Raw genomic sequence first — 12,005 nt, forward strand, 5'->3', positions numbered from 1 at the left:
AGAATGCAAATCAGCAGTGTTTAAACTCTAATCAAGAAGTGGAAAATGAGGCGTTCTGTTTGATAACATACTGCATTCATCTTGCCATCAATTCTGACCAAATTTCCTGTGCCTTTGTAGCTCACACATCCCCAAAACATCAGCGATCCACCTCCGTGTTTCACAGTAGGAATGGTGTACCTTTCACCATAGGCCTTGTTGATTCCTCTACAAATGTAGCGTTTATGTTTGTGGCCAAAAAGCTCAATTTTGGTCTCATCACTCCAACTGACTTTGTGCCAGAAGGTTTGAGGCTTGTCTCTATGCTGTTTGGCGTATTGTAAGCGGGATACTTTGTGGAATTTGCGTAGTAAACAGCCACACCACATATCCTGTATTTCACCTGAAGTTATTTGTGGGTTTGTCTTTGCATCCCGAACAATTTTCCTGGCAGTTGTGGCTGAAATTTTAGTTGGTCTACCTGACCGTGGTTTGGTTTCAACAGAACCCCTTATTTTCCAATTCTTTATTAGAGATTGAACACTGCTGATTTGCAGTCTCAATTCCTTGGATATCTTTTTATATCCCTTTCCTGTTTTATACAATTCAACTACCTTTTTCCCGCAGATCCTTTGACAATTCTTTTGCTTTCTCCATGACTCAGAATCCAGAATGGTCAGTGCAGCACCGGATAAAAGATGCAAGGGTCTGTCCGGAGTCCAGAAACTCATTGACCTTTTATACACACACACTAATTACAAGCAAACAGATCACAGGTGAGGATGGTTACCTTTAATAGCCATTCAAACCCCTTTGTGTCAACTTGTGTGCATGTTATCAGGCCAAAATCACCAGGGTATGTAAACTTTTGATCAGGGTCATTTGGGTAGTTTCTGTTGTCATTATGATTTAAAAAGAGTAAACACAGTGGATTGATAATAAATGGCTTCAGCCAAACACTAACCATGAGTGAAAGAAAAGTTTTTGTGTTATCATTCATATTCTCTGAAAAATGGCCTAGAAATCATAAATTCTGCCAGGGTATGTAAACTTTTGAGCACAACTGTATATGTCCTTCAGCGATAAAGGGATTCATAATTATACTGCAAGAAAACATTTCCATGGATCATCTTTAATCAGCGTACTGGTTTACAGCTCACTGCAGTATTTCGGCCCCTACATGGTAGTGTCACAGCTGCCAAAATGCCACCGCCAGGATGCTGCCTTCAGTGTCACCAAGAACAAAAATGCTGTTGCAGCAACATCACCTGTACATAAACTTCTCAGGCAGAATAGCCACTGGGATTGTAGACCCCTCTGGCATACAAAGTTTAACTGTCGCCTAACTCTAGCCCTAGTTCTTAAACTAATCTGAGCTTCCACGATATCACCTGTCACTGACACAGGCGTTTTGTGACATTACTACAGTGAGTAGTTAGAGCACTTCTGTTAAATCTCAAAATATTTTACAGTTATGAGATTAAGAAGTTGCAGAAACGTCCATTGAAAAATTAACAGGATAAAATACAAATTAAATGATTATTGTAATGAACGGGAGAGTTTTAATGCTGTTGTTTAAAACCCTGGATAAGGTGAATGGATTTCAATAATATAAAAGCAGTTAAATGCTGGAGCCTTTTTTTTTGGAAGTAGAAACAATCTCACTATTATATCCCAAATTTAAGATGAAAATAAATTCTGATCCTGTATAGTCTTTTCCCCATAGTTTCCAGTGATCATGTTTTAAGGTGGGAGTACGAGAAACTAATTAGACAGTGTTGTCTGCGTACCAAGCCATATGTAGCTTAGCACATCTGGTGAGTCTATGGCAAGAGGCATATATATGCAGCCACCAATCAGCAGCTAGCTCCCAGCATGCAATGCTGCTATTGAGCCTACCAAGGTATGCTGTTCAGGAGAGCAAAGCAAATTTGATAAAAGATGTAAATAGGAAAGTTGTTTAAAATTGAATGTTCTATCTAAATTATGAAAGTTTAATTTTGACTTTACTGACCCTTTAATAAATACTTTCTGTTATTTGCTATGTGCCTGTGATACTATGCAGTTTTCTTTTTTCATTATTATAATCATCCTGTTTTTGGCTTGTAACCCATGTTGGTACATTTTTATGTTGTCATTGCTGGGGTGTGATAAAATGCAAATTTTCATATAGTTCATAAAACTGGGGGTCATGAGTGGTCAGTGTGACACCAACTTGTGTTTTTCTTGTAGGTCATTTTCCAAGTTGATCCTTTTGACATGAAGCTGAATGCCCCAACACCGCCACTCACTGTGGAGTCCGGACTGGACTTCTTCCAGAGCGATCCCTTTGTTGGCAGTAAGTTGAGTTTCACGCAGACTTTGAAACGTACATCATTTCACTTTGCCTACTGCTAGGTGCCCTGACAATAAAGATGCACATACAACGTGTCAATGTTCATTATGTGTTCTGGGAATACGTCTCAGTTACAGGAATATGCACTTTACATCCTAATCAAACAACGTGTCAGAGAGAATTTGTCAATGGTTAGATCATTTTTTTGTTTAGCTTATTCTATACTTGAAGATAAAAATTAGGCCCTGGTACTGGTATCTCTTTAATAAAGTGAATGTAAACTTTCATGAAGCAGTGCCCGCTTTTTAAAAAATACTATTAAAAACAAGGGAACCTTCATTCATGAAACTTTACATTGCGTTTTTTTGTGTTTTTTTAAATACTTACCTTTTTCTTTAGCAAACTGTACTTAGCACTTCAATGACAAAACCGGGTTCCTCCAATCATGGCTTGGCCTCACGAGATGAATGCTCCAAGATGCACGCCATGATTGGAGGAAGCCGATTTCATCATTGCTGAGGTAAGTACTGAGGAGCTGTGGGCGGAGTATCAACGGTCCGGGTTTCCTAAAGAAAAAGGTAAGTATTGTGCCTCTATTTTTAATAGTATTTTTAAAAACCGGGCACTCATTCATGAAACTTTACATTCACTTTAAGGGAGTTACCATCTAGTATAATGTTGTAATTGTATCACTTAATCATTAATATCTGTATTTCTCTAAATACTTTGTGATAATAAAGTTGGTGAATCGGCCACAATGAAAACAATAAGCATAACATAGAATGATAAATCTGAAAATAGGTTTGTGCGTAACCATTTCACACAATATCGTGCTCATGGCTTTTATTCTTCGCCTTGGAGAACTTTGATTTGAAAAAATTACAATAACTATGTCTGCTCTTGTATATTGATTGGATATGAGATATTTCTGTTTACCTGGCACCATGATCCTGATTGAGAATCAGTTTGGCAGTTTTCTCCCAGGTCACCATTAGTAGTTGAAAATGTGTTGGGGTGTCCGGGCATTTGAGCATCTCTCCTTGTGCGCAGTATCATCAATAAACTTCAAGGGCACCATTATGCTATTTAATCGGACATTCCAGCCAAAATGGGAATCGTGGAAGCATTTTAGCTTTGAATAGAAGCATTTTCTTTCATGTAATTAACAAGAGTCCATGAGCTAGTGACGTATGGGATATACATTCCTACCAGGAGGGGCAAAGTTTCCCAAACCTTAAAATGCCTATAAATACACCCCTCACCACACCCACAAATCAGTTTTACAAACTTTGCCTCCAAGGGAGGTGGTGAAGTAAGTTTGTGCTAGATTCTACGTTGATATGCGCTCCGCAGCAAGTTGGAGCCCGGTTTTCCTCTCAGCGTGCAGTGAATGTCAGAGGGATGTGAGGAGAGTATTGCCTATTGAATGCAGTGATCTCCTTCTACGGGGTCTATTTCATAAGGTTCTCTGTTATCGGTCGTAGAGATTCATCTCTTACCTCCCTTTTCAGATCGACGATATACTCTTATATTTACCATTTCCTCTACTGATTCTCGTTTCAGTACTGGTTTGGCTTTCTACAAACATGTAGATGAGTGTCCTGGGGTAAGTAAGTCTTATTTTCTGTGACACTCTAAGCTATGGTTGGGCACTTTATTTATAAAGTTCTAAATATATGTATTCAAACATTTATTTGCCTTGACTCAGAATGTTCAACTTTCCTTATTTCCAGACAGTCAGTTTCATATTTGGGATTATGCTTTAATTATCATATTTTTCTTACCTCAAAAATTTGACTTTTTTCCCTGTGGGCTGTTAGGCTCGCGGGGGCTGAAAATGCTTCATTTTATTGCGTCATTCTTGGCGCGGACTTTTTTGGCGCAAAAATTCATTTTCGTTTCCGGCGTCATACGTGTCGCCGGAAGTTGCGTCATTTTTTTGACGTTATTTTGCGCCAAAAATGTCGGCGTTCCGGATGTGGCGTCATTTTTGGCGCCAAAAGCATTTAGGCGCCAAATAATGTGGGCGTCTTATTTGGCGCCAAAAAATATGGGCGTCGCTTTTGTCTCCACATTATTTCAGTCTCATTTTTCATTTGCTTCTGGTTGCTAGAAGCTTGATGTTTGGCATTTTTTTCCCATTCCTGAAACTGTCTTATAAGGAATTTGATCTATTTTGCTTTATATGTTGTTTTTTCTCTTACATATTGCAAGATGTCTCACGTTGCATCTGAGCCAGAAGATACTACAGGAAAACCTCTGCCTGCTGGATCTACCAAAGCTAAGTGTATCTGCTGTAAACTTTTGGTAGCTATTCCTCCAGCTGTTGTTTGTATTAAATGTCATGACAAACTTGTTAATGCAGATAATATTTCCTTTAGTGATGTACCATTGCCTGTTGCAGTTCCCTCAACATCTAAGGTGCAGAATGTTCCTGATAACATAAGAGATTTTGTTTCTGAATCCATAAAGAAGGCTTTGTCTGTTATTTCTCCTTCTAGTAAACGTAAAAAGTCTTTTAAATCTTCTCTCTCTACAGATGAATTTTTAAATGAACACCATCATTCTGATTCTTTGGACTCTTCTGGTTCAGAGGATTCTGTCTCAGAGATTGATGCTGATAAATCTTCATATTTATTTAAGATGGAATTTATTCGCTCTTTACTTAAAGAAGTACTAATTGCTTTAGAAATAGAGGATTCTAGTCCTCTTGATACTAATTCTATACGTTTGGATAAGGTTTTTAAAGCTCCTGCGGTTATTCCAGAAGTCTTTCCTGTTCCTAATGCTATTTCTGCAGTAATTGCTAAGGAATGGGATAGATTGGGTAATTCATTTACTCCTTCTAAAACGTTTTAAGCAATTATATCCTGTTCCGCCTGACAGATTAGAATTTTGGGACAAAATCCCTAAAGTTGATGGGGCTATTTCTACCCTTGCTAAACGTACTACCATTCCTACATCAGATGGTACCTCGTTTAAGGATCCTTTAGATAGAAAAATTGAATCTTTTCTAAGAAAAGCTTATCTATGTTCAGGTAATCTTCTTAGACCTGCTATATCATTGGCTGATGTTGCTGCAGCTTCAACTTTTTGGTTGGAAACTCTAGCGCAACAAGTAACAAATCGTGATTCTCATGATATTATTATTCTTCTCCAGCATGCTAATAATTTCATCTGTGATGCCATTTTTGATATTATTAGAGTTGATGTTAGATTTATGTCTCTGGCTATCTTAGCCAGAAGAGCTTTATGGCTTAAGACTTGGAATGCTGATATGGCTTCTAAATCAACTCTACTTTCCATTTCTTTCCAGGGAAACAAATTATTTGGTTCTCAGTTGGATTCTATTATTTCAACTGTTACTGGTGGGAAAGGAACTTTTTTACCACAGGATAAAAAGTCTAAAGGTAAAAACAGGGCTAACAATCGTTTTCGTTCCTTTCGTTTCAACAAAGAACAAAAGCCTGATCCTTCGTCCTCAGGAGCAGTTTCAGTTTGGAAACCATCTCCAGTCTGGAATAAATCCAAGCCTGCTAGAAAGGCAAAGCCTGCTTCTAAGTTCACATGAAGGTACGGCCCTCATTCCAGTTCAGCTGGTAGGGGGCAGGTTACGTTTTTTCAAAGAAATTTGGATCAGTTCTGTTCACAATCTTTGGATTCAGAACATTGTTTCAGAAGGGTACAGAATTGGTTTCAAGATGAGACCTCCTGCAAAGAGATTTTTTTTTTTTTTTTTTTTTTTTTTCCCATGTCCCAGTAAATCCAGTGAAAGCTCAAGCATTTCTGAATTGTGTTTCAGATCTAGAGTTGGCTGGAGTAATTATGCCAGTTCCAGTTCCGGAACAGGGGATGGGGTTTTATTCAAATCTCTTCATTGTACCAAAGAAGGAGAATTCCTTCAGACCAGTTCTGGATCTAAAATTATTGAATCGTTATGTAAGGATACCAACGTTCAAGATGGTAACTGTAAGGACTATATTGCCTTTTGTTCAGCAAGGGAATTATATGTCCACAATAGATTTACAGGATGCATATCTGCATATTCCGATTCATCCAGATCATTATCAGTTCCTGAGATTCTCTTTTCTAGACAAGCATTACCAATTTGTGGCTCTACCGTTTGGCCTTGCTACAGCTCCAAGAATTTTCACAAAGATTCTCGGTGCCCTTCTGTCTGTAATCAGAGAACAGGGTATTGTGGTATTTCCTTATTTGGACGATATCTTGGTACTTGCTCCGTCTTTACATTTAGCAGAGTCTCATACGAATCGACTTGTGTTGTTTCTTCAAGATCATGGTTGGAGGATCAATTTACCAAAAAGTTCTTTGATTCCTCAAACAAGGGTAACCTTTCTGGGTTTCCAGATAGATTCAGTGTCCATGACTTTGTCTTTAACAGACAAGAGACGTCTAAAATTGATTACAGCCTGTCGAAACCTTCAGTCTCAATCATTCCCTTCGGTAGCCTTATGCATGGAAATTCTAGGTCTTATGACTGCTGCATCGGACGCGATCCCCTTTGCTCGTTTTCACATGCGACCTCTTCAGCTCTGTATGCTGAACCAATGGTGCAGGGATTACACGAAGATATATCAATTAATATCTTTAAAACCGATTGTTCGGCACTCTCTAACGTGGTGGACAGATCACCATCGTTTAATTCAGGGGGCTTCTTTTGTTCTTCCGACCTGGACTGTAATTTCAACAGATGCAAGTCTCACAGGTTGGGGAGCTGTGTGGGGATCTCTGACGGCACAAGGAGTTTGGGAATCTCAGGAGGTGAGATTACCGATCAATATCTTGGAACTCCGTGCAGTTTTCAGAGCTCTTCAGTTTTGGCCTCTTCTGAAGAGAGAATCGTTCATTTGTTTTCAGACAGACAATGTCACAACTGTGGCATACATCAATCATCAAGGAGGGACTCACAGTCCTCTGGCTATGAAAGAAGTATCTCGAATTTTGGTTTGGGCGGAATCCAGCTCCTGTCTAATCTCTGCGGTTCATATCCCAGGTGTAGACAATTGGGAAGCGGATTATCTCAGTCGCCAAACGTTGCATCCGGGCGAATGGTCTCTTCACCCAGAGGTATTTCTTCAGATTGTTCAAATGTGGGGGCTCCCAGAGATAGATCTGATGGCCTCTCATCTAAACAAGAAACTTCCCAGGTATCTGTCCAGATCCCGGGATCCTCAGGCGGAGGCAGTGGATGCATTATCACTTCCTTGGAAGTATCATCCTGCCTATATCTTTCCGCCTCTAGTTCTTCTTCCAAGAGTAATCTCCAAGATTCTGAGGGAATGCTCGTTTGTTCTGCTAATAGCTCCGGCATGGCCTCACAGGTTTTGGTATGCGGATCTTGTCCGGATGGCATCTTGCCAACCATGGACTCTTCCGTTAAGACCAGACCTTCTGTCTCAAGGTCCTTTTTTCCATCCGGATCTGAAATCCTTAAATTTAAAGGTATGGAGATTGAACGCTTGATTCTTGGTCATAGAGGTTTCTCTGACTCCGTGATTAATACTATGTTACAGGCTCGTAAATCTGTATCTCGAGAGATATATTATAGAGTCTGGAAGACTTATATTTCTTGGTGTCTTTCTCATCATTTTTCTTGGCATTCTTTTAGAATACCGAGAATTTTACAGTTTCTTCAGGATGGTTTAGATAAGGGTTTGTCCGCGAGTTCTTTGAAAGGACAAATCTCCGCTCTTTCTGTTCTTTTTCACAGAAAGATTGCTATTCTTCCTGATATTCATTGTTTTGTACAAGCTTTGGTTCGTATAAAACCTGTCATTAAGTCAATTTCTCCTCCATGGAGTTTGAATTTGGTTTTGGGAGCTCTTCAAGCTCCTCCGTTTGAACCTATGCGTTCATTGGACATTAAATTACTTTCTTGGAAAGTTTTGTTCCTTTTGGCCATCTCTTCTGCTAGAAGAGTTTCTGAATTATCTGCTCTTTCGTGTGAGTCTCCTTTTCTGATTTTTCATCAGGATAAGGCGGTGTTGCGAACTTCTTTTGAATTTTTACCTAAAGTTGTGAATTCCAACAACATTAGTAGAGAAATTGTGGTTCCTTCATTATGTCCTAATCCTAAGAATTCTAAGGAGAAATCATTGCATTCTTTGGATGTTGTTAGAGCTTTGAAATATTATGTTGAAGCTACGAAATCTTTCCGTAAGACTTCTAGTCTATTTGTTATCTTTTCCGGTTCTAGGAAAGGCCAGAAAGCTTCTGCCATTTCTTTGGCATCTTGGTTGAAATCTTTAATTCATCTTGCCTATGTTGAGTCGGGTAAAATTCCGCCTCAAAGAATTACAGCTCATTCTACTAGGTCAGTTTCTACTTCCTGGGCGTTTAGGAATGAAGCTTCGGTTGACCAGATCTGCAAAGCAGCAACTTGGTCCTCTTTGCATACTTTTACTAAATTCTACCTTTTTGATGTATTTTCTTCTTCTGAAGCAGTTTTTGGTAGAAAAGTTCTTCAGGCAGCGGTTTCAGTTTGAATCTTCTGCTTATGTTTTTTGTTAAACTTTATTTTGGGTGTGGATTATTTTCAGCAGGAATTGGCTGTCTTTATTTTATCCCTCCCTCTCTAGTGACTCTTGTGTGGAAAGATCCACATCTTGGGTAGTCATTATCCCATACGTCACTAGCTCATGGACTCTTGTTAATTACATGAAAGAAAACATAATTTATGTAAGAACTTACCTGATAAATTCATTTCTTTCATATTAACAAGAGTCCATGAGGCCCACCCTTTTTTGTGGTGGTTATGATTTTTTTGTATAAAGCACAATTATTCCAATTCCTTATTTTATATGCTTCGCACTTTTTTTCTTATCACCCCACTTCTTGGCTATTCGTTAAACTGATTTGTGGGTGTGGTGAGGGGTGTATTTATAGGCATTTTAAGGTTTGGGAAACTTTGCCCCTCCTGGTAGGAATGTATATCCCATACGTCACTAGCTCATGGACTCTTGTTAATATGAAAGAAATGAATTTATCAGGTAAGTTCTTACATAAATTATGTTTTTTTAATATACATATATTATCAAAAAATGCTTCTAATAAAATAGCTGATTCAAGTGTATTTGAGTATGCACCGTGCACCAGCATTTTAAACACAGCACTTGCTCAGAGAGCCTAAGATGCCTGTACCACTTGGTAATGACTCAATTTGTTAATGGCTGACATAATACAAGCCCACTGGCGCTATGAGCAGCTGCAGTATTTAAATTTCTGATGTAGTGAGAATATCTAGCTATACTTCACATGCACACGCAGAGAAAAATACACTAAAATATTGATAACTTTTACTAGAAGCATCTTTGCCAATACATGTAGGTTCCAAATCTGTTTCTATTCAGACGTACATCATCCGTGCATTTAAAATTTGACCTGAATGTTCTTTTTTATCTTTTTATTTCACTAATACAAAATAAGTTAAGAATCATTTCCAGTGCCGTTTCATCTGTAGCCAATGAGTTAACGTCGCTGCCTATACATTAGCAGATTTATCTTTCTTGACAAGAATTGTTAATGTATTATCCTTTTGTTTGTCAGGTGACCCATTTAAAGATGATCCATTTGGAAAAATAGGTGAGCGCTTTCTGTGTTCTTCTTTAACAACATATAGTACAAAACATACAAATACAATATGGTGATACCAGGGCTCAACATTTTCACTCTAGTAAAAGTTAGTGAGTGAAAAAATGTACACTCCTATTGCAGCATTGACAAACACATGTTGGGCTATGTGCTAAACATTATCTGAAGGGATATTATATATCCTAGATAGGGCAAGGATATGTTATAAGGGCTGTAGAGCACCATTAGTGCTTGGAATGTTTTTTCTGAGATGGTAAATGGGGTGGAGAGAGAGAGATTGGAGAGGAAAAGTGAAAGTGGAGAAGAAAACAGCTGTAAGAGAAAAAAAAGAAAGTAAAAAGATATGAGAGAGGGGAAAGGAAGAGGGTAAAGAGAACATATGGCCTGAGCGATAAGGGAGAGAGTAAAAGGAGAGAATAAAGAGAGGAGGGAAGGGAGAAAGAGAGAAGGGAGTCATAATCATTATTAAAAGAAAGTTTTCAGGTCTGCTATGACCTTCCATGACTGTCAGCACTCTCTTTCTCCACTCTCTCACTTCAACAACTTCCTATTTCTATACAGTTGATATTGCTAACTGCTATGCACTAATTTTTGTTAATCTATTACTGTATGTAGCATTATTTAATTTGTTAAGGTATAATATAAAAAAATATTAAAAATGATTGCACAATACTGTGTTTCACAATGGCTAAACATATGCAAAGAGGGGGTGGAGCAGTGGGTGTGATGTGGGCAGGATCAGAAGTGGCGAGTAACATTTCTTTCATGTAATTGGCAAGAGTCCATGAGCTAGTGACGTATGGGATTTACAATCCTACCAGGAGGGGCAAAGTTTCCCAAACCTCAAAATGCCTATAAATAAACCCCTTACCACACCCACAATTCAGTTTTTACAAACTTTGCCTCCTATGGAGGTGGTGAAGTAAGTTTGTGCTAAGATTTATACATTGACATGCGCTTCTCAGCATTTTGAAGCCTGATTCCTCTCAGAGTACAGTGAACGTCAGAGGGATGTGAAGGGAGTATCCCCTATTGAATGCAATGGTTTTCCTCGCGGGAGATCTATTTTATAGGTTCTCTGTTATCGGTCGTAGAGATTCATCTCCTACCTCCCTTTTCAGATCGACGATATACTCTCATATTCCATTACCTCTACTGATAACCATTTCAGTACTGGTTTGGCTATCTGCTATATGTGGATGGGTTTCTTTTGGTAAGTGTGTTTTTCATTACTTAAGACACTCTCATCTATGGTTTGGCACTTTATGTATTTATATAAAGTTCTAAATATATGTATTGTACTTATATTTGCCATGAGTCAGGTTTAAGTATATTTCCTTTTGCAGACTGTCAGTTTCATATCTGGGAAATGCATTTTTTAGGAAAAAAATTTCTTACCTGGGGTATAGTCTTTTTTCAATTGAATGTTCTTATTAATTTACAGGCAAAATTAGGCTCGCAAGGGCGCAAAATGCCAAAGTATATTGCGTAATTTTTGGCGCAAGATTTTGTTGGCGCGAAGTTACGTTCCATGACGCAAATTAGTCATTTCCGGCGTCTTAGTTGACGCTGAGTCCTTTCACAAGGTTGCGTCTCTGTTTGTGTTGTGCGTCATACTTGGCGCCAAATATTTTAATTATTTAAAACCCCATTCCTATGTGCCTCTTGCCTTTTTTCTCTTTCAGAGGGCTATGCTGTTTGCATTTTTTTCCCATTCCTGAAACTGCCATATAATAAAATTGATTATTTTGCTTTATATGTTGTTTTTTCTCTTACATTTGCAAGATGTCTCAATCTGATCCTGTCTCAGAAATCACTGTTGGAACCCTGCTGCCTGATAACAGTTCTACCAAAGCTAAGTGCATTTGTTGTAAACCTGTGGAGATTATTTCTCCAGCTGTGGTTTGTAATAGTTGTCCTGATAAGCTTTTACATGCAGAGAATGTGTCCATCAGTAATAGTGCATTGCCTGTTGTTTTTCCTTCAACATCTAATGTACAAGATATACCTGTGAATTTAAAAGATTTTATTGCTGATTCTATTCAGAAGGCTTTGTCTGCCATCCCACCTTCTAATAAAC

The 12,005-nt window shown here is 38.4% G+C and overlaps 1 protein-coding gene across 3 annotated transcripts in view; it reads left to right on the top strand.

The window, feature by feature from the left end:
* EPS15 (epidermal growth factor receptor pathway substrate 15) overlaps positions 1 to 12,005 on the top strand; it is a 269,067-nt gene that overhangs the window by 203,127 nt on the left and 53,935 nt on the right. For all 3 annotated transcript variants that reach the window (XM_053693489.1, XM_053693490.1, XM_053693491.1), the window contains 2 exons: positions 2,212 to 2,317; positions 9,881 to 9,916. In XM_053693489.1, the coding sequence (XP_053549464.1) occupies positions 2,212 to 2,317; positions 9,881 to 9,916 (142 nt within the window). The remainder of the gene's footprint in view (positions 1 to 2,211; positions 2,318 to 9,880; positions 9,917 to 12,005) is intronic.

Source organism: Bombina bombina, chromosome 10, assembly GCF_027579735.1.
Source record: "Bombina bombina isolate aBomBom1 chromosome 10, aBomBom1.pri, whole genome shotgun sequence".
Lineage (NCBI taxonomy): Eukaryota > Metazoa > Chordata > Amphibia > Anura > Bombinatoridae > Bombina > Bombina bombina.